The sequence below is a fragment of the Seriola dumerili genome, unplaced genomic scaffold (assembly GCF_002260705.1).
Source record: "Seriola dumerili isolate Sdu_G_001 unplaced genomic scaffold, Sdu_1.0 BDQW01000149.1, whole genome shotgun sequence".
In the NCBI taxonomy this organism is placed as follows: Eukaryota; Metazoa; Chordata; class Actinopteri; order Carangiformes; family Carangidae; genus Seriola; species Seriola dumerili.
In genome coordinates this window covers 13,083,114-13,108,015 of record NW_019174404.1, presented here as the reverse complement: position 1 = coordinate 13,108,015, position 24,902 = coordinate 13,083,114, and the positions used below count along the sequence as shown (strand labels likewise).

Below are 24,902 nucleotides of genomic sequence, written 5' to 3'. Positions count from 1 at the left end.
GCACGTTAGCATTCTCATTCTGAGTATATTAGCATGCTCATGTTAGGATTTAACTCAAAGCAAAGCTGTGCCTAAGTGCCCAAGCCTCACATAACCACCAGGTAGGGTAGGGATATCACTATACCAGACTTTTGGTGCCAATACCATTTGAATTCCACGATTCTCAATACCAAATTCGATACCACAGCTAAAAACAGGACGCAACAGAGGTGATTGCGTACACACATGCACACACGCGCGCGCACACCTCCATATAGCAGCAGTTTAAACTGACTGACATGGTGACAAACCCATGTTGGGAAAATATTCATTTATAAAGTCTGTGTCATATATTACCAGACTGAACGGTAATGACTGTAGCCTGCTAATGTTATGAGCACCCAGCTCATGCTACCAGTTGTCACTACGTTAGCCTAAACAAGCTAACGTTAGCCTTTGTGAACGATGTGTGGAACGTTGTTACAACAGTTGTCAGCTGTCGCAATTCACAAACAATAACGGTAACATTTCAGGACATAAACATGTTGACAACGTGTTGTAAATATAGTTTAACAACTGAAACTCACTCACCCTGACTTCTGTGTACAGATCCAGATGCCTGTCTTCGAGCTGCTTGGATAAGTTTGAGGTGTTTTCCCCCTGTGGCATCGTTTTCACATTGGCTTTTCATTGTCTACAACTTGTCCCCAAAATGCAAAATATCTCCATACACCAGTGCATGCTGGTCGCCGCCGACCTGGTGCTGCAGTCATTCCAAGTGTTGTTGTTAGTGTGTACCTTGCCTGCATTCTTCTCTCTGAGTTTGATGTCAGACTAGGACACTTTGTGTTTTTTCACTGCTCGTGCCAGCCCTGGAAGAATCACATAGTACTTACGACATCTACTTCTACTTAGGGTTCAGTACTTCACATTTTCTGAATTTTGACAGGACCTAGTAAGGAAGTATTGCTTCTAGTGACATGCCTAGTGTACAGTTATGTTTTTTGATAATTACATTACTTTACAGCGGCTCAAATATCAATGTATCTAGTGATTAATTTTATCAATGACGTAATTGATTAATCAACCATTATTTAATGAACAATGTACCTGATATCCATGACAGGGCAACATAATGTTCAAGAATGGGTTTCAAACTAAAAATACTTTGAGGCAACCCAGTGATTAAAATGCATAGCCTACTGTGTACTGTAACCACAATACTGGTTCGATACCAGTCAGAAACCTTTGTCACATGTTATCATCCCCTCTCTCTACATTGACGTGAATATAAAGAAGTACATATGTACAGACCATATTTGTCAGGCAAAATCTTCCCATACACGTTTCACACCATCATGATCGCCACAATTCATTTATTGCACACAAATTCCAACAGAAACAAACAGATACTGCAGTTTTTCTTTTAATACTCATGACATAGAATGATTATAACTTCACCTATTGTATGACAAGAAGGCAAGACAGTAAATATATACACAAATGACAGAAGTAGAAGTACAATTTCTTAAAACAGCTTCTTATCCATAATAGTCCATAATCATGTTCATACAGTTTATTCAAAAACAGAGCATCCACCTCATACTGACAATTATTTTGACATAACACTGAGTGACGATCACAGAAAACAGAGCTACTGCATAAACGCAGAACTGCAGGTTTGATTGAATTTTACCATTGTAATGTCTCTCTAACATCTAGTGACACCGTGCAGGCTTTCTAAGGGAGAAGTAATCCTCTTTAGATCACTTGCAAAGCAATTAGGCATGCCGCCACTTCTATTAAATATAAAGATAACAGCCTATGAGATAAGATGCTATTTGTACCACGTATCAAATGTGGATAGCTGCCTAAGAGCCCTGATAGCAGGGAGATATATTTAAATCCTTGTAAATGAAATTAAAAAATACGATAGTAAAAAATTAGGGAGACGTATCTACTGTACTATCTATCATGAAAATCAATTTATGAATTTAATGTCTTCAGACCTAAATCCTCAATTAATGGACCTATAATTATGCATCACATAAATACTCAATACTCACATTTTATACAGTGCAATCACTTTAAATACATGGCTTCATGGATGATATAAATTCTAACATTCCACTGAACAAGGCAAATATATAAATACTTTTAGCTGCCAAGAAAACATGAGATAATGTAAAATATATTGATCACTGCCACACTGACAGTCACAGGAAACCCTTAGACTGCACAGGGTTGGGTTTCATTGTGAGAGAGCGCCTAGATCAAACCGGATCACTCTTGAAACCCAAAGTGAGTTGAACTACGGTGACTCGAAACATGCATTTGTCAGCAGGAACCATAGAGCCTCTTTTGCATGTGTTTCTGTCATCACTACACACTACATAGCAAGAACAAACGTCACTGACAAGAAAGGAGCCAAAAAAAAAGCAAATTCCCCAGTGACCTGTGACCTGGGGCACAAAGGGGCTGTCCTGCATGCATACAGAGGAGGTTCAAACAGAGTTTATGACTGCATTATCTCTCCTCTTCCTCATCACCTCTCCACCCATCAGTGGACACTAGAAGCCACCATGCTGGAGCAGACACACCAGGCATCACTCATTCACTTGCCTCCTAGGTGCCTTTGTCAGGTGATTGCTGGCGGAAAAAGGAAAACAGATCAATACATCTCCCATGGGCCTGACAGGTAATCTTTACCTGGGATGAAATATGAGTGGCACCGGCCTGCTGGATTCCTTAACTGTAACAGGGCAATTGACTGGCTGCACGGAAGCCATTCCCCCACTTCCTGGCCATTGGAAATTCATTTTGGGGCATACGGTCTGGCTGAGATGTCATTATGGTGACTGCTAATTACCAGAGAGGCAGGTGAGGGGTTTCCCTCTTCCTGCTAATGGAACTGCATCTGTACTGATGTGTCTTCCTCTCTTGTCAATGCCTTGGCTCCAAAACACAGACTGACGGATAAGGCTATGGCGAGAAGCTCTCCTTAAAACACTACACAGTCAATACTTGTCACCGTGTTCAGGGGCATATGTCTTAAAAAAGCCATCAATGTATTTATCAAAAGCCTCTTTTTTTCTAATTGGGAACCTCAACCTGTGCTATTCCTATCAATCAGGTGTGTATTCCTGACGTTGAAAGAGCCTACAGTGCTGCTGGACTCCCTGGTCAAGCTGCAGCAGGAGAGACTAGGAGGCGGAGGGGTGGGTGGGGGTGGGGGGTGGGGTTGGGGGTGCTCTCTGCCTCAACACTTTGACTGATTCCTGTGGCAGGATGTCTTGTGTGAGGCATCCATTTAGACGAGTGTGCACACACAGCATTTATAAATGTCATCCCTGGCCAACATGATCACATAAAGCCTTCTCAGACGGATTATTGCAGACGTATAACTCACGTTAATTGGCAAATCTCATTCTACTAAATGTGATTCTTCTCTTAAATAAGGCTTTAAAGTGTCTGAAAAGACATGCGATATGTGGCTGATGATTATGCAGTTAATTTCACTAAAAAGATATCCTGCAATCATTATACAAAAGTGCGTACCTGTTCCGTCAAGAGGGTTTTTAATACGTCTCATTTTTAACAACAAAAAAACTTATTTAGTCAGAACCAAAATCACTCTGCTGTTTCCCTTCAGGTTGATGTTTTATTGCAAAACACCTGATGAGACTACAACAGAGATGACGTGGTTGTACGCAGGAGTTTTTGTTCATGTTTTAAAGCCTATAACAGTTATCACCCATATGGTTCATGTCAAGCAGAATGCACATCACTTGACTCCAGCAAATGCATTTTTCTGCTTGTTTACCAGCTTGGCGAGAACTGTTGTGTTTGATCTCACTGTATGCTGCCATTGATCTTTTAATGCATCTGATGCCGAGGGAGCCAGGGAAATGTATACCCCAAGGGTAGGTGAAAATACCGTGTACAACCCTCCTCTACTGTCTCCAAGAGCTCCTCCAACCCCGCTCTGCTGGCTCTCATCCACCGTCTGCACAGCTCCACAAGCAACGTATCCACCACCGCTGAAAAACAGGCTGTTCAAACAGATTTTGTAGCCGGCCTTCAACTTAAATACGTTTGGGGGAAATTTGAATATGGAAGGTAAGCTGGAGAGAACAGAGACGGCCCTCCACGGACCGCGACTACGCTCCCTCTGTGTTGTGCTAATGAGCACCTTTGTACAAACTGTAGCTTTTCAAATCAATGCTAATAGGAGGCCTGTACTTTGTGTGGCTCTCTACTGGTGGTCGCCTCACTGAACCCGGTAGCAGCATGTGGCAGCTAAACATTCTGATGTGCTCCTGTCTCAGAGTTGGCTACGTGCTGCAGCACAGCTATTGTTGGCTGCCCCCCCCCCACCCAGCCTCCAGCAGCCACCCAGCCTCACCTGACCATCCTCCCAGTGTTCCCGCTGACAAACGCTGCGCTACAACAGTGGACATAATTGTTGGATTGTATGGTGGCAGGTGGCCTGGAGACTATGTGTGTGGAAACAGGAGGAGCCGCCGAGGCTTGAGTTAAACGAGGAGCCTCTTGACGCTGCCGTCTTCCTTGAGGAGATGACGGAGGGCTTAACGAGGCTTGATTGCATTAACATTTGCCGTACTTAGTATACTACCCGGAAAGACTGGATCTAGCAGTAACATGCTGATTTGATGATGTGCTTTGTATTTTTTCTTTGTCCTAAATTTTGTGCAGCAAGAGGAGTTGAAGCCTTTTCTCAGGCACAACAGATTTCCTTTTTTTTTCACGTTCTCCCAAGCTTGGGTGCTTGTCCAGTTTTCAGGTGTCCTCATGGCCCCCCTGGAGAAAAAGTTTCAGGCTGAGCAAAAGACTGGGAACCTGCTGCACTGGCTGCCCCCACGGCCTCTAGGGTTGAGGTGTTATTGGCTCCCTGTGCCTCTTCTCTCTGGTGATCCTTATGAAATGGGTTGCTAGCTGCAGAGAAAAAGAAAGCACATATCATATTCTGGACATATAACACAACAAAAAGAACAAACAAAGTAAAAGATACTTACATAAATCACATTTCTCTTCACTGGACTGCCTCTCAAATAAAAATTAAATTTAGTCCACGACTCACGGATCTCTCCATGTTTTAGGTATATTGAAATAAAACTTTGAAGCAATCCTCTTCTAATAGGTTAAATATTAATGAGGTTTTGGTCAAGTGAGCCAAATCCAATTTGGCCCCATATGACTTGTGGACATGGTTATTAAAAGGCCAATCTGTGCTGCTCCTATGGCTTAACTTCCCCCCTCCGGTTATGCTGTACGAAGCTGTATGTTTTTAACTCCATTCATCACACGTTCACATCTCACTGACGGCCTTCCTTTTCAAAGATCCTCTTTTTCTCTTGATCTCACTCACCTTTAAAGCTTTTTGTCTCTACGAATGAAGGGAAATATCTGAAAGAGAAAAAGGGCCAATTTCCGCAGAAGAAAGAGGAAATCTAAAACAATTGCGCTCCCTAACATGCTTTCCTGCTTTTCCTACTTCAGGTTGATAGTAAATCTTTCCTGACCCCCCCCCCCCCCCCCCCCCCCCCCACCTCAAAAAAAGTTGCGGCGGTCACACAAGACATTTGCGAGGCAGTCCCAGAGCAGAGGACAAGGGAACTAGAAGTGACATTGTGGCTCTGGGCTGTCTCAAAGGATTAGGCATTACAGCATTCACTGGCATGTGCTTTTGCTCATTCCCATTATATCTGCTTGTGCCTCTTTCCAGATGACTTCTTCCCCAAACTGATCCGGCGGGCACAATAATTGATTAATATTTCTTGAGGGAACGATGACTAACCGTTGCTGAGGTTCAACCCAAACACTCAGGTTAAACATAGTCAAAGGCCTGGATCAAAATTCAGGGGTTTTCATATCTGACATACAAATAAATGGCTGGGGACATTTAGTTTGGGAGTGTGTTAACATGCAGAGCATACCATATACTAGCCTCTATCCTAAGGTCACGATCAGGATAAGCTCTTTATACACATTTTTACTTTGTGATCGGGAGAACAGACATTTAAATTAAATAAATGCAATATTTTAAATCCTACAACATATGTGAAGGCTGCACTACTTAGAAGAAAGAAAGAAAGAAGTCACATTAATCCTACTAATGGCTATATGCATGTATGTTTGTATGTATGTAAAAGTACCAATAACACTATGTAATAATACTGTATTACAAGTATATTCCCTGCATTCAAAATCCTACTTTGGTTAAAGTACAAGTATTATCAACCAAATGTACTTAACGTTTACAAAGTATAAGTACTTGTTCTGCAGTAACATGGCCCCTGTGATTGCTATATGACATTATTAGTTTGTTATTACTACTACTACTAACTATAACAAACTACTTTATATAGAGCTAGGCAGCTTAGTGGTTCCCAACCCCAAATATATACTCTTTTTTTTTTTTAATAATGGATCAATGGAGTAATGATTTAACCTCTTTGTGCCTCTCTCCAAACGTTATAAAATAAAAACAACCAGACAGTGCTTTTATATAAAGGGTCACTATTTCACTATTTTATAAGATTAACATTTGAAAAGTTGCTAGTAGCTACAGCTGTCAGAATAATATAGTAAATTAAGTTGAAAGATAAAGTAGCAGAAAATAGAATTACTTCATAAAAGTACCTTTAGTTATTTTATTCAAACTGTATTATCTTTGTATATTAATGTGTATAAGAGAATTTAAAAATGATGAATTGAAATCAATTGCTTGACTAAAAGATAAAATAATATATATTATAATAGATAAATTAAAAGGCCATAATACGTCCACCTACACCCATTTGGTTTTACATCAAGGTCAATAAAGATATTACAATGCAAAGGTTTTGTGTCAATGGCAGAATTACAGTACATGCATTTGTTGTGGGTGATAATGGGAGGTTGAATGGAACCATCTTACCATCTTAATAAGCTCTCATGTGATGCTCTCTAAAAACAATCATTACAGGCCTTCCTGGAGCACTCCCCTTCCCCCTGTTTATTAATCAGCTAATTACACATTGACAGTAATGGGTCTGCTGATTCCCACACTTAAATGAACAGGGCTGAATAGCTCTTTAATGATTAGCCTTTGTGTTTCTCTCTCCTGCTCTCTCTCTCTCTCTCCTTCTCACTCTCATGCGCACACACGTGCACCCACACACACACGCACACACACACACGCACACACACTGCTCTTTTCACAATTGAAAACACAGTATATTCAAATCAGACCTCCCGATGAGAAGGTTTGCACACAAGTGAGTCAAGAAGCACCTGACAGACTGAGCTGCTAAAAACAAATCCGTCTCCACAAAGAAGTAAACCAAACAGAAAACAATTAGAGTGAGTTACAAAGGCAGCAGGTATGTGGTTACACTACATCAACCTGAGTGGGTTTCAGTGTGAAGCTAAGCCTCCAGCAACAGCAAAAACCCGCCATGAAAGTTTGGTGGAGCAGTGCAGGCAGGTGCAGGTGGAGACGAAGGAGATGGGGGGGTTTTTTGAAGGACGCGAGCAGGGTGCGGAGTGGAGCCGGAGAGGGCGAAATAGTGCGGTGGGCTGCATTTCTGTCAGCAGAAGTGATGGCTGAGTGGTAGCGTTATTTGTCTTGTGCTGCCATACGGCCCTCGCACCAACCTGGGCATTAATGAGAGGGGGCCGGACCGCCGGGCAGGAACACGGCGGGCCTCCGACGCAAGTGATCTGTCACGCAGCCATCTTGCTCGGGCAAGGAGACACATGGAGACAGAGGGGAGAGGAGAGGCGGTAAGGCTGACCAAGGGGCTGGCCTCTACATGGGCACCCTCATGTGGCACTTACCAGCACACAGAGATAACACACTTACAGCCTGACAAGGTTAATCATCAATTGAATTCAACCCCATATATTTACACCAAACTCTTAACTCTTCCTGAAATGTAGCACACTGAATAAGTTCAAGTTTTGGGTTTATTACCATCATCCCTTTATAGAGATAAAGATGAAGGGCATCATAGGAGACGGCAGGGGAGGGGTAAAATTGCAATAATTAATTAGTCTGTGTGAGACCAGCCAAGGCTATTAAAACCCATCAGATTCTTTACGCTCACTGATTCATCGCTGCCTTACAAATAATTCTCCCAAAAATGTGGCACAAGCAGAATGTCTTCATTTTTATTCTCAATCACTGGACAAAAATGTGATTTTATCAATAATTCACTAATCAACCACATTCAGTGTACAAAGCCTAAATAAATCCACCTTAAGTGATTCAACTATAATATCAATATATAGTATAACATTAAGTGAGAGCTGGCATGCTTTGTTCTATTTCAAGAAAGAACTTGTTGGATTGAGTTGGATTTCTGGATTGATGGTAGTGAGAAAAGTAGAAAATGGCCAATTTAAGGCTGAGAAATGGAGTGGTCATCTAATCCAAACAGATACCTGGCTTGATAAGTTGTTGTGTTTTTTTTTTCACAGCCAGCTTCAGCACTGCCGCGGAAGTGCTAAAAGGGTAAAGAAAAAAGACAAAGCAACAGCTGGGTACCGCCTCAGTAATTCCCCACGGAGCCCTGGAAGACACCTCGAGCCGCCAACCATTTTCACTCCTGATTACAGAGTTTCAAATCAACCACTAACACATACAACAATCCACTTCCTCTAGCCAACTCAAACAAAGACTCAGCTGTCGTGTTCACTAAGAGCAACACTGCGAGCTGCGCTGTTCTCTCTACTAAATGCAGCAAACAATCTTTCCATGCAAACAAGATGTTTACCGGAAAACATCTCCACTCAACAAATCATTGAATCTGATTTTGTCTCTGTACGCATTTATGTCAGAATGGCAACAAACCAAAATTTGTACACAGAGAGTGTGAAAGCTTGTCAGGGTGAATGTGCATCTCTTGGCGGTGGTGAGATTACCGAGGAGAGACATGGTGCAGCAGGCTGCCAAAGTAAAGATTTATATAGAGCAGTTGCAGCTGCAGAAACTGACATTGGACGACATGGGATGCATGATAAATCACAGTGGACAGGGGGCACTAGACTCAAGAAGCAGGAAAACACTCTGAACAGGGCTGAAGGGGGGTGTGCCAATCAGGGACTCTCCTTCGATAGGAAACAGATCATCTTTTAGTCACGAACCAAAAACACACAGTAAAATATCTAAGCATATAACAGCATGTGCAGTTGAAAAACATTAAAATATGCAGTATTTATAATAGTACCATTATCATTGCCTTGTTTGTATCTTACTGTTTTTGCACAGAAAACACCAATAATTGATTTAATTTGTGGAAAACAATATGTTTGCTTAAGATTTAAAAACTTCCTTCCTTTACAACAGACTGTGGATCTGTTAACTGTCGAGAAACTGAGGGATGTTCCTCATTCCCCATGCTGAATATGAGGGGTCCTTAAGGGTCAGGGGTGAATCCTTTTTTACTTTTATGGGAAGTGGTTCAACGCTGGGGAGGTGAAGGACAGAATTGCCGGCCGTTCCATCACTCAGTGCAATAAATGGATGCAATCTGTATCCAAGTAAAGCATTGGCTGTTTTTAAATTCCACCTCTTTTATCCAAATGAATGATGGACCCTGGTACAGTGCACTGTGCGGCAATATTAATATACATCAGAGGCCTGCACCCCTCACTAAATCAGGGAACCACCAGCATTTGTTATTTAAATGACAAACAGCAGCTGCAGGAATGAAGCACGGAGAGGGGACGCAGAAGAAAAGGTGGACAAACCAATTCAGATTTCAATCCAGCACAGACACAAGGCCCCGAGCCATCAGTCTAATGAAAAAAGGCAGCTCCACTGGTCCAAACACACACAACGGCTGCTGCTTGATGCCACCTCCAACAGGGTGAACTCCACATCACACCTCTGCTTTAAGCAGAAAGCTCCTAACATAACATAGCTACCATCTAACTGTACACTTCCCTTTGCTGTTAACTCACCAAATATTTAACATTTGGTAATTTTGGTAGAATTACAAAAATGTTCTAACAAGACTAAGAGCCTACAGCTATGCTAGCTCTGCTAGCTTGGCTCTGCGAGGCTGTATTTAGGCAGAGCACGCTAACATGCTCAATAGGGATGTTGCGATGTACTGGTATTGACGATTACCTTGATATTTAAAAAATGAAATACTGATATGTAAACGATACACGTATGATAATATTGTGATGAACATGTTTGATGTTGTGGATCTTTTGTTTATCAGTTCACCTGGTTTCCTTTTCATTATCCATTAAGTGTAACTGTGCGTTTTGTACAGTTATGGTTACAGACTTTCTCTCCACCTCTCTACAACCATTTGCCAAAAAAAAAGACAAAACACACAATAACCAAAGCTAAAGATGAATTTGAGTGAAAGCTTTTTTTTTTTCTCAAAGTTTCTATAGATATCACGATAATATTCTTACAGTGATTTCTTTTGGCCATGATAATTGTGTAGTGAAAATCTGATAGTGTGACAGCCCTAACGCTCAAAAACAATGTTAACATGCCGGTATAATGTTTACTATGCTCAGCGTCTAAGTTTAGTGTTTTAGCATGCTAAAATGTTTTAGACTATGAAGTTTTGTACAATTTGAAATTTTGAGGTAATGGATGAAAAGTCTGGGGACAACGAGCATCTATATAAAAATATAACATAATATATATAATATTTTCTGGACCAGAGTCCCAACATCCTCAGAGCATTTCTGCTACCATGACTAAAAATGCAAAGCAACACAAGTTTTTACACTTTCGCAAATGACACCTGCATCTCTTTCTTTGAGATATGTAACATTTTAAATCTGCAGGTTTCATCACTATGTGCAGAGGGTGTTACCTGATGTTGTGATGGACACAGCTTCTGTTTCCCTACTCCTGAAGTGTCCTGTGCATGACAGCCCTGGGGTGATGTTAGTCTTCCTGGGAACACACACACACACACACGCCGAGCAAACGTTACAGTCAGGCAAATATGATAAAGTAGCTCTCTCCCACAATGCACAAATATACATGTAAAAATTTATAATTTCACAGAAGTCAATAAATGCAAACACTGCACATTTGCAAACACCTCAGTTTACATTTAGCCTCAGTGCAGTGGTTTATTTTGCCACATCTTAATTTTTCTTCATTAATCCACGTTTTCAACACAGAGAATATTTAATGAGGAGAGGTGCTGGGATGCATGTGGCTGAGTCATTGCAGAGTTCACATAAACAAATTACACCTGCTCTATGCCTCCTATGTCATATGTCAGGAGCCCTGAAATAGGAAAAGCCCCCCCACCAGCTTAATAGCCCTGACTTCGGAGATGTAAAGTTAAGGTCAAGGTCCGTTCCATCGGGGGTGGGGGGGTGGAGAGAGAACCAGCTGATGTGATCCTGTGCGGTGTGCATGTTTGTGTACGGGAGGAGTGAAAAAGAGAAAAGAGTGTCGTGTGCGAGGGAGCTACAATAAGACACAATGACAGACCAAAAGATTGAAGTTAAAATCTTACACATTATGTTTGTTTTAAACAACTACACTGCATCTCAGAGAGGATTTAAAGAACAAGATGGCATGCTGTTTAAAAATGCTAATAAACATAACTTGTAAAAACAAATTCATGACAGATTACCAAACAACAGAGGATCAAACAGAAGAAAGCTCCTTGTTAACCAGCACGGCTCGTCTCAGACTGCAGGCTACATAAAGCTCACAACCCTAACACGGCACATGCTACAATAAGGCCCTGTCAGGGCAGCCTTTTAACAGGCAGCATGTTCCATGACCTCAGCACCCATAAATCACATGACGGGTGTGCAGGCATGGGGTGTCGAGAGCTGTGCAGGGCACACTTTGAGCGAAGTCTCTATGTTGTATAATCAATAGATATAAAAATAAATGGCCTGACCGTTATTCTCTCCCTGCTACCCCTCTCTAATAAAATCCCAGTAATGCATATTTCATTTACTTTTATACTTATTGATTAGCTGTACTCCAGTTAGTAAATCACGCGCCTATCGATCCCTCAATCGTACCTCTGTCGGACAGCACATAACCAGCCATTTGCGCCCCTGATAAAGAGCTCAGGCATTGAACTCCCCACAGTAAATCTTTGCAAACTAACTTTTTAATTCCAAAATCGATCCGCGTTTAAACGTTGCATTATTTCACGAGGCACGCCTGCGGTATTAAAAGTAATACCCTGATGCATTTGGTCTTAATGTGTGGAGGTCCATCCCTCCATCTCTTCCCTCATTACACCGAAGCCAAGGCACTCCAGGGCCCCCCGGCAGCCTGGAGGGAGGCGAGGGCCCTCCCCTGCCGCTGAGAGCTCTGGGGGCCGCCACGAGCTCACTGAGACACTCAGCACAATGCTAATCAAACATAAGAATACCATCAGTTGGCTCATTAACCAAGACAAAACACCACCATTCATCTCAGAGAAGAACCCAAAGGCTTTTTATAAGCATGTTACATGGCTCAGTGTAAAACTGAAAGAAGCGGTAAAAAATGCACAGCGCTGTTTTTATTATTTAACATCTGCTACTTCATCAGTTTTAACAACTTGACAGATGTCGGCCTGTTGTTTTGCCCCTAAATATACAGAAACTGTGACGAGAAAACAAAGATTGACTTGGAGGCAATGAGCAATGAAAAAACAAGTAATATGTAATGAAGATGGGTAACAACAACTAAATTCTATCAAAGACACAAGGACACTGAGACAAAAGTCTCCAAGATAGATTTTTCAGGTCATATGAGACACTTTTAAATGCAGTGCCGTCCCTTAGGGTACAAAGTAAAACAGCACTGACACAGGGTCAATTGTAATTTTGGCGCCCACATCCAAAAGCAAATATATCAATTAAAAATAATAAATCAAAAGAGGAGTGAGGAGCCACAGTTACAAAATGGCCATCTATTTTCATTAGGGTACATGGTGCTTCAGGTGTGAGCAGGATCTCAAGATTAATAGAGGTATTCAAATGAATCAGAAAGGATTAGGGTCTCCAGGGAACATAATCAATAGCTCCAAATCAATAATCAATAGGCCACTCACACCAATATACTAACTGCTGACACCGAGATCTCACAATTAAAATGAAAACTGGGAAGGGAGTGGCGTAAGACTATGATTTATCTCACAGCACAAGTGTCATTTAGAAATAAATAAGTCAATAGATAAAAGCTGCTGCCGCCCGGCTCAGGTGGGAGGCAGTTATGCATTTTAACGTGGCCACCGTCCCCGAGCATTACGGCCAAATCCCACAAAGCATCGCGCCTATTCATGCGCCGACGCCGGGATAAACAGCACGCAACCTCATACAGCCTTTATCACTTAACATCAAATCTCTGATTGTCGCCGTCAGCCCGTGCCAAACAGGAGATGACAGCTTTTATTAATACAGTATCATTTCAACCTGGCCGCAGTACAAGATTAATGTTTACACTCTGCCCACAGAGAAAACACTTTTCTCTCAAGGGTGTTTGGAAACAAAGAAAAGTCAGATGTATGTGAGCTCGGCGCTAGAAAAATCGATCACGCGGGCGAGATGTTCAAAAGAAATGAAAATGCAGTGAAGTGAAATCAAGAGTGGATATTAAAAAGTTTGTTAAGAGCAGGCACGAGCAACTATAGCATTTCCAATTGTTGTGCAAAATAAAATTTCTAACTGCCGGGTGTTGTGTGTTTTGGAGGAAGTTAAGGGAAGTAAATGGGTGCCGCGTGTAGAGCTGGGTCATGAGGACAGAGCAGACATCTCACTGGAGAGTGGATTTGAGCAGCTTTGGGAGATAGATTCAGCTCGTGCCGTCCAACGGGACACATCAGAAGCCCCTCTCGTCAATCCCCCCTCTCTCCCTCATTCATTTGGGAGTATGATTTATACTTTTTGAAGTGAAGGGTCTTGAATCCCACTATAAAGGAATTAAGAGGTCTCCCCTGAGTCCGCCATTCAAATGAGAGCATGGCAGGGATATGAGGGCTTTTTAATAGAGAGAAATTAGTATTCACAATGCCTCAAACTGGAATCTGAAGGAACCTTTCAGGTGGAGAAGAAAGGGCCAGTTTAGAAAAGAAAGCCCTAAGAAGTCGGGGGCTTTTCATAGCAGTCGTGTTTTTGCCCCTCATCAAGGAGTGCTGGAGCGCTCTGTGAAATAACCCAAGAGAGAGGGAGGAAAAACTGTGTGTGTGTGTGAAACAAAATTAGGAATGCACCATAAATAGGCAGAGTGGAAACAATACAACGAGGAGTCCCACAGTCTCGAGGCCAAGGGGGCTGCTCGCCTCCTCAATAGTCCCCCATGCAGATCCAACAGTTCCGGGGATGACTGGGAGCGATGTGACGCTTTGACAAACATCTTTTGGATAAACCTTTTTTTTTTTTTATGTTTTTGTGCAGTGCCAGAAATACAGGGATTTCAAACTGCATTACGACTATGTCAACACATAGTATTTCTCTATTTGTGAACGGTGACCTTGAAAACTACTGACTTGAAGTGTTACTGCATCCAACTGTAGCAGTCTGTTGTCACCTCAGCTAAGACTTGGGGGCAGGATTGCCAGTAACACTAACGCTAACACTGGTGTTCTGGAGACCCAGCGGCCTCTGCACTGATGAAGTCTGAAACAGAGATACATTATTTCTGTACGCCGTTAAACATGGTACAATACAATGGATTTTCATAGGCTCTACTGCTGCCAAACTCTAAATTACTTCTAAATTAGTCAATTAAAATTAAAAGTTAGACCTCTCTGGGGTCTAAGTGACACCAAACATAAGTAACGTCAGTATGTAATATCATGCACAGCACATATAATATATAAAAATAAAATTAAATATTTGTTTGTAGCCTTCATCAACAAAAAGTTACCACGTTTCTACACAATGGGATTTAATGATATACATATATATATGTGGAAAACATATTAGCATAATTAAATTTACACATACAGCATTTGGTTCTGTGAGACCCCAAACAAAAGAAGTAAAACCTTTGGGTTAAGATGAATGTGGTCATTTACAATATGTGTGCATCTATGTGTATGATTCACTACTGCAAAGAACATGCATCAAGTATATGTTCCCCTCCATTACAGCCTGATCTAATCTTAAAGGGGGAAGAAGAAGATTTGGCGCCATCACCCACAACCCACCGAATGTGTCTGCCCACACACAGTCGCTGAGGCATTATTTTAACATAGATTACTTTTGTTAACAGTGACCTTTGCTCTGCAACTGATTCATTTAAGTGACTTGGCCACAGACTTGTCTATCAATATATTGAGCTTTGATTGAAAAGACTGGTGTCTCCAATAGGCCCTTGAGAGGCTGCTTTATTTAACATGGCATCAACTACCTGTTTCTGCAGATTGAAGAGGAAGATCTGAGATGGGAGCTCTCTGACACCATGTCAATAGGACACACGGGTAATGGGCACAAAGGGTTCAACTGGAAATTGAAAGTATCAATGACATTTAGATGTTGAAATTTTACCATTAGTCTGAACAAACTGGGGTCAAAAGATAATAAGGCCTGGAAAAAACTTGTATTGTAACATACCTGGCTTCGGTCTCGTTTTCCAACAGAAGGCAGCCAAAAGCTAAAAGGAAATGTTCACAGTATAATTATTGGACAAAAAACAATGATGGAAACAGATGGACTTAATACCAGAAGAGCTCTTTATAATGTTGTTTTAAGAGTTTGAAACAGTATATCTTACTCTCTCTGGTAAGGATCTTGGGAGAAATGTCTCAGTCTCTCTACAAACACTGGCATGCTGTTGCCCTGTTCAGCATAAATCAAACGCACAGAGTAAAAATCAAACATAAAAAGAACTTTTTCAGTAGCTGCAAGTCTACTGATGTGAATGATGCAAGTTTGCTTTAACCTTGCTGGGAATCCTCCTCCTATCCTTCCTGATGCAGCAGGCAGCAGAGCCAGGCAGTTGTTTAAGACGTGAATGATACCCTGCAACAGAACAAAAAAAAAAACAATTTATTTTTCTGTGTTGCAAAACGATCAGAAAAGATCATTAATATTAAAAAAAGAGTCAGGAAAATAGACAAGACAAGGCAAACTTAACACCGAACTAACCATCTGGCTTTATTTGACCCTGAGGAGAAAGTGACCAGTGACATTTAACCTGACCAGGTCAGGGTGGCTCATAGCCTTTAAGCAATGTCTAAGATACAGTATATTTGAATGGTTTATAAACAAGCAAACAAATCCTCAGCATACTGGAAGCCAATGCAGAGAACAAGGATGATTAAAGGACAAGTGGTTTCCTCTCTTATTCTACAGAAGAAAAAAGCAGGCACAGTCTTCCCAGGACTGTTGTTAATTTGTGTCTAAAAGACAGAATGATCCTCTTTTACTTCTCTGAGAGGGCCGTGCAGGTTGCAGAAAGGTGGGCGATGGGCGGTTATCCTCAAGGGAAAGCTGGTTGTCTGAGTCCCAGTTGGGCAACAAGCCTGCCATGCCTGTCCCAGCTCCACAGTCCCCCTCGAAGAACCAGTCACTCTGCTCGTCATCGCCTGCACACAGGGACAGGGAAGATGTTGCATGGGCTGGCACGTCACTGCTGCATGCTTCTATCATATTTTTACCCAAAGTACTTTTCTACAATTTCCAATATGAGAATTTCCAAATTTAAAATTGTGCTGTCGTACTATACCTAACCCACTTTAAGCCCCACTTAAATCTGCAGTGCCACCACACACACACCAGTTTACCTTAGTAGTGCAATTGCAGCTTCCATTAAAATGCTGAAGTAAAAAGCACCACCACTGTAAAACACTTTTAACCACAGCGCTGTTTGAGGACAGCCAGCTCTACTCAGACCTGTCAGTCAGCAAGGCGCACACAGGAACCATGCCTCTCACAGTCAAGGTGTAGTGACAACTGTTAAATCAGAGGCCGCCTGGCCCCGCCATGGCTAATGAGATTAGCAAAGGCTTCAGCGCTCATTAACACGACATGACAACGTCTTATTAGAGTCGCCTGGGTGCCCAGCAACCAGACCATTGTATCGAAATCTCCCTCTCCAGCCCCAGCATTCCCCGAGAGTCGAGGAGGGTGTTGTCCAAATCTGACAACTCCTCATCTTTCTTTACATGTTAAAAAAAAAGCTTTGTCTGTGAGCTCCAAATACTCAAAATCCAATCAGCTGTTTACTTGCTAGTTGCTAAAGTTTCTGCAGTGTTGCAATGTTGACAGTGTTTGTTTTTTAATACCTTGTCTTCCTTCATCGTTGGTGAAAAGACCAGGGTCACTGCTGCATGTGCTGCTGGTTTCACTGCAAAGAAAAAAGGAAAGACATCACATGTGAATGACTGCAGCTGACCTGCTCTTTAATATCAATGACATCTGAGAATGGAGAACTCTGTTTTGATTTGTCATCTCAGAGCTGATGGGTGCTTTAGGTCAGACCATGTTATAGCATCTGAAAAGTGAACAATGTAAATCAAAAAATTTACATGCCCCTGAATGTCAATATTTAACATGTAGCATTCAGTAAAGAAAATAATGAAGAAGTCCGGAGCTAGAGGTCGACATAAATGGAAATGACACAAAAAGACAGCGTGCTGTGTTTTCCCTTGTTGCGATAGCAAACACAAAGGCATGAGGAGAGACTCTGATCGAAGCCACTGAGTGACATGCACAATCTAATTGAATATCCTCCGCTGTCAGCTCCAATCTAATCTGGCCTGCGTTGTGGAGGATGACAGGAGAGCGAAACACATTCCCCTGCCCGCCCCTCCTTCTGGGTGTGCCCCACACACAGAGCAACCCACAGACGTGCCGCTTCCACACAACAACTGGCCAACATCTGCTGTGTGGGCTGCCACCTCTTATTGCCTAGCCTGTTCCATCGCCGCTCCTCTTCACACCCCCAGGCAACCCCACTTACACTAACCTCCATACCCTCTGTGCCCCATCCGCTCACCCAGACCACCCTGGGTTTCTCTGCCTTTCTCACACCTCAGCCACCTTGGACTGGGACCTCCAGACACTTCAAGGTCACAGGGAGGGAGGGAGGGGGTGGTGATGAAGATAGAGGTACAAAAAAGGATTTATTTCTGCAAGTATACCAACTTGTCACACTGCTGTCACTGCTTACTTTACAGTAACGCAACAAGCACATGCATTTTTTTTAATCTATTTCCTAAAGCAGTTTTCTAAATGCCAGTTAGTTTAATGGACAAGTCACGTCCAATCAAATGGGTCCTTCATTAGTTCATTTTGAGTCAAGTCAAAAACACTAATGTGTATGTAATGTGTGAAAATAGTCCCCCAACAAAAGCACCATTTATTCCTGTTGGAATATGCCCAGCTGTTTTGTGAAATTATGGAGCAGCTATATTTCATTCCATTTTCTTTATTTAAGCAAGATGCACATTTTTTCATTTTTTCAACATTTCTGTAAATGTGCTAGTGTTAGCCAGCTAATGTTCAACTACAGTCCTTTTATATATTTATATATTTGTGACCTGAACTGTTACGATTTTTCTCCAGTATAGGAACTAGTTTTGTGGCTGATTCCAGCTGTTGTTCCAGAAGGCACAAAGTATTGAGAGATGTACTAACACATCATTGGTTTTTGTCTTTATCTGATATTTTCAAATAAAGCTAATTGCCATTCAAACTACTTCATGAAAGAGACGGAGCTCAATGCTCCTTACTGCCTTGCATTTTGCCTCCTGTCTAACATCGCTGACCTTGCTTACAGGAGAGAGCTGGAGGGTCAGATATGCGCTGATACGATGCTTTGCCATATTGCACAGGCCTGCCAGTGACGACAGGATCAGGAATACGTCCGCCCAGCCTGCACGCCTTCCAGGCCAGATGGTCCTGCATCATCTCCCCTCACATCCACGAGAAGCAGATGTGAGAGGGAGCAGGCCTCTCCGGGGAATCTGGAAGATGTCTGGCCGGGCCGAGAAATCCTAGACTGTCCCTCCACCCCCCATCCAACCCCCTCAGCCCTCTCTCCAGACTGATTCCCCAGGCCTCTCCTCAGCTGTACCCCACCTCTGGACACATCGGCTGGCATCTGGAGCACACAACACTCCTACATCGGTAGAGGACACAGCCAAAGCTCTACAATAAGCAATAACTACCTTTTTGGTTTTATGCTTCATTCCACAACCTTTCTTTGAAATTAGGAACCAGTGATGATTAACTACCAACAGCATGGCATCTTCCGCCATTTTCTAAGGACATAAATGTGTTTGCTTCTTATTGGAGAGACTATGCAAAGTTTGAAAAAGAATCACAGGTATAAACAATTAATTAGAGACACCCATTAAGTATTTATCTGTATTAACGGTGTAATGTGATGTCGCTTGGAGCAGCACAGGGCCGATGTGAGACCGTTTCCATTAAGTACTGCCTAATTAATGCCAATGAATAATTGAGACCCCCATTTTTCTTGGGACCAAAAAGAAACACCTCTTCTTTCTTCAGCAGTGACCTTTGTCAGGAAAACATTTTAGGAAAACTTTGTCTTCGTCTCACACAGATACAAGTCAAAACATATCACTGCAGAGTTTAATGAGAGCTCACCAAATACAGTCAGCACAAAGTAACACTTCCCCAGTCCCCAGAAAAGTAAGATATTCTGTTGTGGATTAGGCGCCATAAAAACAGATAAGTCTTAATTAGATAATATGCCACACGTCCATGGTGAAACAAAAGCAAGGGCAAAAACAAAAAGTGCATTCCAGTGTTTTAGGACTGAAGTTAACTCCCCGCATGACCCTATTGTCTCTATACAAGCCAAAGAGGTGAAGCAAAACACAGTATCCAGATGAGCACTAATCATTAGGATATAATCCTCAGCTCCTGGGAGAGGCAGACCAGTTTGCACAGAGATTACAGGCTAGCCGCCATTTATTGAGCCTGGGCTCATTCTGCAGAGGAATAAAGAAGAGGCAGAGACGAAGGGGGGCAAAGCGCTGATAACAATGGATCTGTGGGCTCTTCAAACAAGCCGCCCCAACCCAAATCCATGCTCTCTTCCATGGGTGTCTGATTATAAGGTTATCCCACCCTCCCTGAGCTGCAGTAATTGGATTAGTCTCAGAGATTTATGAAAATTAACTTCAGCAAATGCTGCACTGCTTCCCCAAAAACTCCTCATAGAGTTTTCAAAATATAAATTACAGCATGATAAAGCTGAGTGTGAGAAAAGCTCACACAGCGGCTTTGTTTTTCCTGGTGGCAAGGGTTGAAGTCAACATCACCAGTAGCGGCACACAGCTGGAGACGGAGGCTAAGCCCGGGACAGCGTCTACCCACAGGTGAGGCCTGCTTGCTGGGCCAGCCTGGGTGCCAGGTGGCCTCACTGCCAGCAGGCTGGGCCAGGTCTAATCAAGGATGTGGAGCCCAACTGGAGCTGCCAACATCTGCTCCCCTTGCACTTGGGTGGCTGAAGGCAAAGCTCTGCTCAGTATGCACATAAGAGAAGTGACCTTGAGGAGAGGCACGACCAGACACTCCATACGAAAAAGGTTAATGGAATGAATGGAGACCAAAGAAATCTGAGTGCTTCAAAAGACATTTCAACAATGGCATCTGTGTCCGGCATCAAACGAACCGTACACTCTCTGAGTATAAATATTGCTGTTGTACCACTGTCAGTCCCTCATCACTGCTGCCATTTGTTCATATCCTTTGCCTCCACCAGGGCCTAACCATTAGATTGTTGAGCCCTCAGTACGGTGTGGCAGTCTACTGAGCAGCAATCAAGAGCGTTGGCGTTGTGTAAGTGAGAAATGATTGACAGCGTGCCATGGTGTTCCCATTTATTTCTTCTCCGGAGCCGTTTTCTGTCAGAACGGCTATTGATTTTTCCATAAAGTAAGAAAACAAGTACCGTTTAGGGGCTAGGGAGGTCAGCACAAATGAAACCAGAAGATGTAAAGCCTTCTGTCTGTCCCATTACCGGTTACCTGAAATGTCGTCTTATCATATATTTTATATGATCAACGGATAATAAGATCACTAAGGAAATAACACTGTGCAGGAGCATGACAGGACTTCAGGGACAGGAGCGCCAATGCTTAAACAGAAAATACAGTGTGACTGTGCAACTGACCAGCACTGTACACCATATATGTCTATTTATCAACTCATTGTACTCAATATATGAGGTATTTAATACAAGAAACAACCATTTCTATATAGTGAAAAACAATTACTCAGCTATTCATTAATGTTATGAGGATGATCTTCCTCAAAAAGGTATAAACTAACCTCTTCTCCTGATGTTTATTCCTTCTTTACCCAATCAAATTAGTTTTTGGTGAGTTTTACCTTGACCAAACCAAGGATCTAAGTCCCTATTTACAATATTTGCCATCCTCCATTTTATCTGTGTCAAAATTCTCAGTGCAAAATTTATGCACTAAAACAGTGCCCTCAAAAGTTCCCACAGTAGAACAAATAGCGTCCGTGGCCTGTACACAGCCTTCCAGTGAAGACAAGGCACAGAGATAAATATCACAACAGAAATACTACATTACAAGTCCTGCATTCATAACTTTACTTAGAGGTATTTGCAGGAAAATGTACTTTAAGTATCAAAAGTAAAAGTACTCCAACTGACATTACACAACAGAATCTGTCATAGTGTTAAAGTATTATATCACTGTATTATTAAGGTGCATTTTAATGATCTTCTAAAGTTTTATCTGGTTGAAGTGGATTCAATTTTAACTTTATATAATGCAGGGTAGTTTAATTTATAAGAATGAGATGAATTTATTATTAGCTGGCCACATATTCTGTATGTATTATCTTAATCTTCAAACTAACTAGTAACTACAACAGACTGAAAGTGCAAGTACCTCAAAATTGTACTTGAGCACAAGTAAATGTACTTGGTTACACCACTGCTATATTCTGCTAACAGTCCCACAATGCAATGCGTCACATTTATAGATAAAAAAATTGTAAATTGTCAGTGACAGTGCAAAATGAGGAGGTTTCATAAGTACCTGAAATCTCTGCTCACTACAGAGTAAACTACTGAGAGTCTATTATAGAGGAAGTAGTGAGCGGGTGAACGAGGGCACGAAGGTGACAGTAGTTCACTGCCAGAATTATTCTTTTGTCACAATTTATTCTCTTTTTCCATACTATACTGTAATAATTACCTCACTATAATAATATAAATTCCTCTCTGCTGCCAGTTACAGCAACATTTAGTTCTGCTAAATAAAATGCACACAAGACGGTGCACTCTGGGACACTGGGACAGTCACAGCTTTAATTACCCAGCCCAAGACAGGAATTCATTTCAAAACAAATCAATACCACACCAAGTCACTTATTTATTTGTGACAATATTTCTCGAAAGGAAATAATGAGTTGGCAGATGCCCGGAGGCATAACTATCAAAGATCCCTCCCTGGTGATCATTTCAGCTACAGGAGATGAGGATGAAGAGACTCTATCATTCATTTTTAATGTCAACTCAATACTTTAAAGTGGAGTGGCATGATTGTGATACATTTTTTTGGTTTAGTTGAGGACACGCTGAATATTGACAACTCGCTCGATGAAGACAGGCAGTATAGATCATCTTAAATGTCGCCTTCTTTAATTGCTTCTGTCTGATAGTAGTTATGCCCATGACTTTTATGTTATGGGTTTAACTGCCTTGGTAACTTTCCATTTAAAGGGTAAAAAGGGCTTTTAGAGTTTTGAGCTCCTTTTTCGGTATGGTTTTAATCTTGACTCTTTAAACAATGACAGGGTTAACATTTGGCTTGTTGCAAAACTGTAAATTAAATGAAAGGTTCTGAAAGCTGGAAATGCTGATTTTTCACAAATAATGGACCTCAAACTTCTTTCTATACACCTAAATGGATGCCAGATGGAGGCCTAAGTGTGTAACATCATTGTAATGAATTAAAGGGTTAGGTTTAACTCCAATGGAAAGACCAAATTAGGAGAAAAAAAATGCAAATATCCTTCCTTGAATCCAACATTACCCTTCAGACATGTTTTCATCTGCACCATCTCTGTGCTCCTTGGCCATCTTCCTCTTCCAGCATTCCTTTCCCATCAGCCTGGCTCCTTCAGTCTGTCTTTCTGCTCCCATCCAACCACCTGACCGCTTCTTCGATCCCGACAGTTGCTCCATCCTAGATGGCCTGTACCTCCGTTTCCCATCCACACCCGAAACATTTAACTTCTGCTTTAGCCTGACCGTGACGCCTGAGGTCATACGTTTGACCTTCCTTCGCCTCCTGAGTGGCCGTCCTGGATTATTCTCACTGAAGGAGTCAGACTCTGGCCAGGAGGGCTGCCTCGTCCTGGCCGGGCCCCTCATGACGGAGTGCCACTGGTTGGTTGAAGTCAAGTCGTCAGAGTCACTGCAGTTGGCTACAGAGGCAGCAATGGTCGAGGAAGAGTTCTCCCTGTAGTGTTTAGCCTCGTCCAAACTGGACTCAGAGGCCTCAATCCAGCAACGTCTGTGCTCTGTCAGATACAGAGGGGACTCGCGGTAGCGCCTGCGCACTCTGCGGCGGCGGATCTGCCGACGCTGCTGCAGGGGACTCAAGACCATTTCCTCCCACAGCTCCCCCAGTTTGCTCTGCTCTGAGGTCTGCTCCAGTGCAGACACCAGGTCCTGCACCAGCTCATCCATCATGGTGCTGAACATAAGACACATCAGAGGAAACTTTAGTGGTGTGGTGACCAACAGTTAACACTATGAATGATGGTACATCAAAATAACCTGCAATAGGTTTAAGCAGGGTAGATAAGTCATCTGATCTGAATGACATAAAACAGTGTTGCAAAGCAGGACTTTGTCACTGAGACTATGAATCACCTTGTTCTTTCAGGTTGTTCATTTCCTGGATTAGCCAAAAGGTGATATTCCCATGTGGTTATTCTATCAAATACATATAATATATATCAATATCATTATTTGAAATAGCATTTTATCAATATTGGCCAGTCCTATTGTCTCAGGATATTGTACCCAGCCATGATGGATCAGGCGGCTTGAGCAAATTTGTCTTTTTTGGTCTGCTGAACTGTAAATATAAACACTCGTCACTAGAGCAGAAAAAATATTGCTATACTCATTACTTAAAGCATGCCCGTCTACTTTGCTTTGGGTCTGTGGAAGTTATCTCTGCCTCTTCTACAATGGACTTCTCTCTAAAATGGTAAAATGGTGTATCTAGAAAGAGTGGAAATCTGTTACTGATGTATTAAGGATTAAGGTTGGATTTCCTGTTATCCTGCAGCATTGGTTATATTTGGCCAGTCCTCTAAATGAAAGAGGAAATGCCAAAGTGCAATGTACACCAGGTTTTTCCTTTTGAGCAATAAAATAATAGCAAGCTGATTTGTCCTCTAAGTAGCTGCATCAAATAGTGGATTGTGTGATTACAGCGGTGTAAATTTTACTGTCTGAGCGTTTGCACGCCGTCAGCAGCTATAAAACACTCACAGCATCTTCATCAGTAGCTAAGAAAGCAACTGTGAATCTGTACAACGACAGTGCAAGGGGACAATAGCAGAAGCAGGCTGGTCGGTCTGCTTGCTCAGTACAGACTGTGTGTTACATAACAACCCACACGTGAGATCAGCACAAGGACAGCAACACATCTCTCCAGTGTTAACTATCAGCGACACACAACGTTGAACAGCGTTAAACACTGCCTCATATACACGCTACACAAAGCAGCTACCATAATGCTACACAATAAGAGGCAATAATCCACTGTGTTTGTGCACTCACCAGTCGCGGCTTGTCTTGTTTTGTTTTCAGCACAGCTGGGACGCCACACGCACTTCCGCCCTTCTGTCCAGCCAATCAGGTGACTCCGCCTCGCTGTGACTCTTCGGCAAAAACAGCCCGCCACAGCACCGCAATGTTCACCGCAGATAAGGACCCA

General features: G+C 42.2%; 1 protein-coding gene across 3 annotated transcripts; it reads right to left on the bottom strand.

The window, feature by feature from the left end:
- Window positions 1-3,200: 3,200 nt before the first annotated feature.
- Window positions 3,201-24,817, bottom strand: gpatch2l (G-patch domain containing 2 like). 3 transcript variants are annotated; one of them, XM_022750704.1, is made up of 11 exons: window positions 24,746-24,768; window positions 23,825-23,887; window positions 22,980-23,645; window positions 17,214-17,275; window positions 16,356-16,514; window positions 15,869-15,948; window positions 15,701-15,765; window positions 15,541-15,580; window positions 15,338-15,429; window positions 10,830-10,912; window positions 3,201-4,935 (listed from the first exon to the last, which is right to left on the bottom strand). In XM_022750704.1, the coding sequence occupies exons 3-11, from the start codon at window positions 23,639-23,641 to the stop codon at window positions 4,790-4,792; spliced, it is 1,389 nt and encodes a 462-aa protein (XP_022606425.1). In that variant the 5' UTR covers window positions 23,642-23,645; window positions 23,825-23,887; window positions 24,746-24,768; the 3' UTR covers window positions 3,201-4,789. The 3 variants fall into 3 exon arrangements, with proteins under 3 accessions (XP_022606425.1, XP_022606424.1, XP_022606426.1); XM_022750705.1 differs by lacking the exon at window positions 23,825-23,887 and adding an exon at window positions 5,369-5,406 and having other exon boundaries at window positions 4,850-4,935; window positions 24,746-24,817; XM_022750703.1 differs by lacking the exon at window positions 23,825-23,887 and having other exon boundaries at window positions 24,746-24,817.
- Window positions 24,818-24,902: the final 85 nt, after the last annotated feature.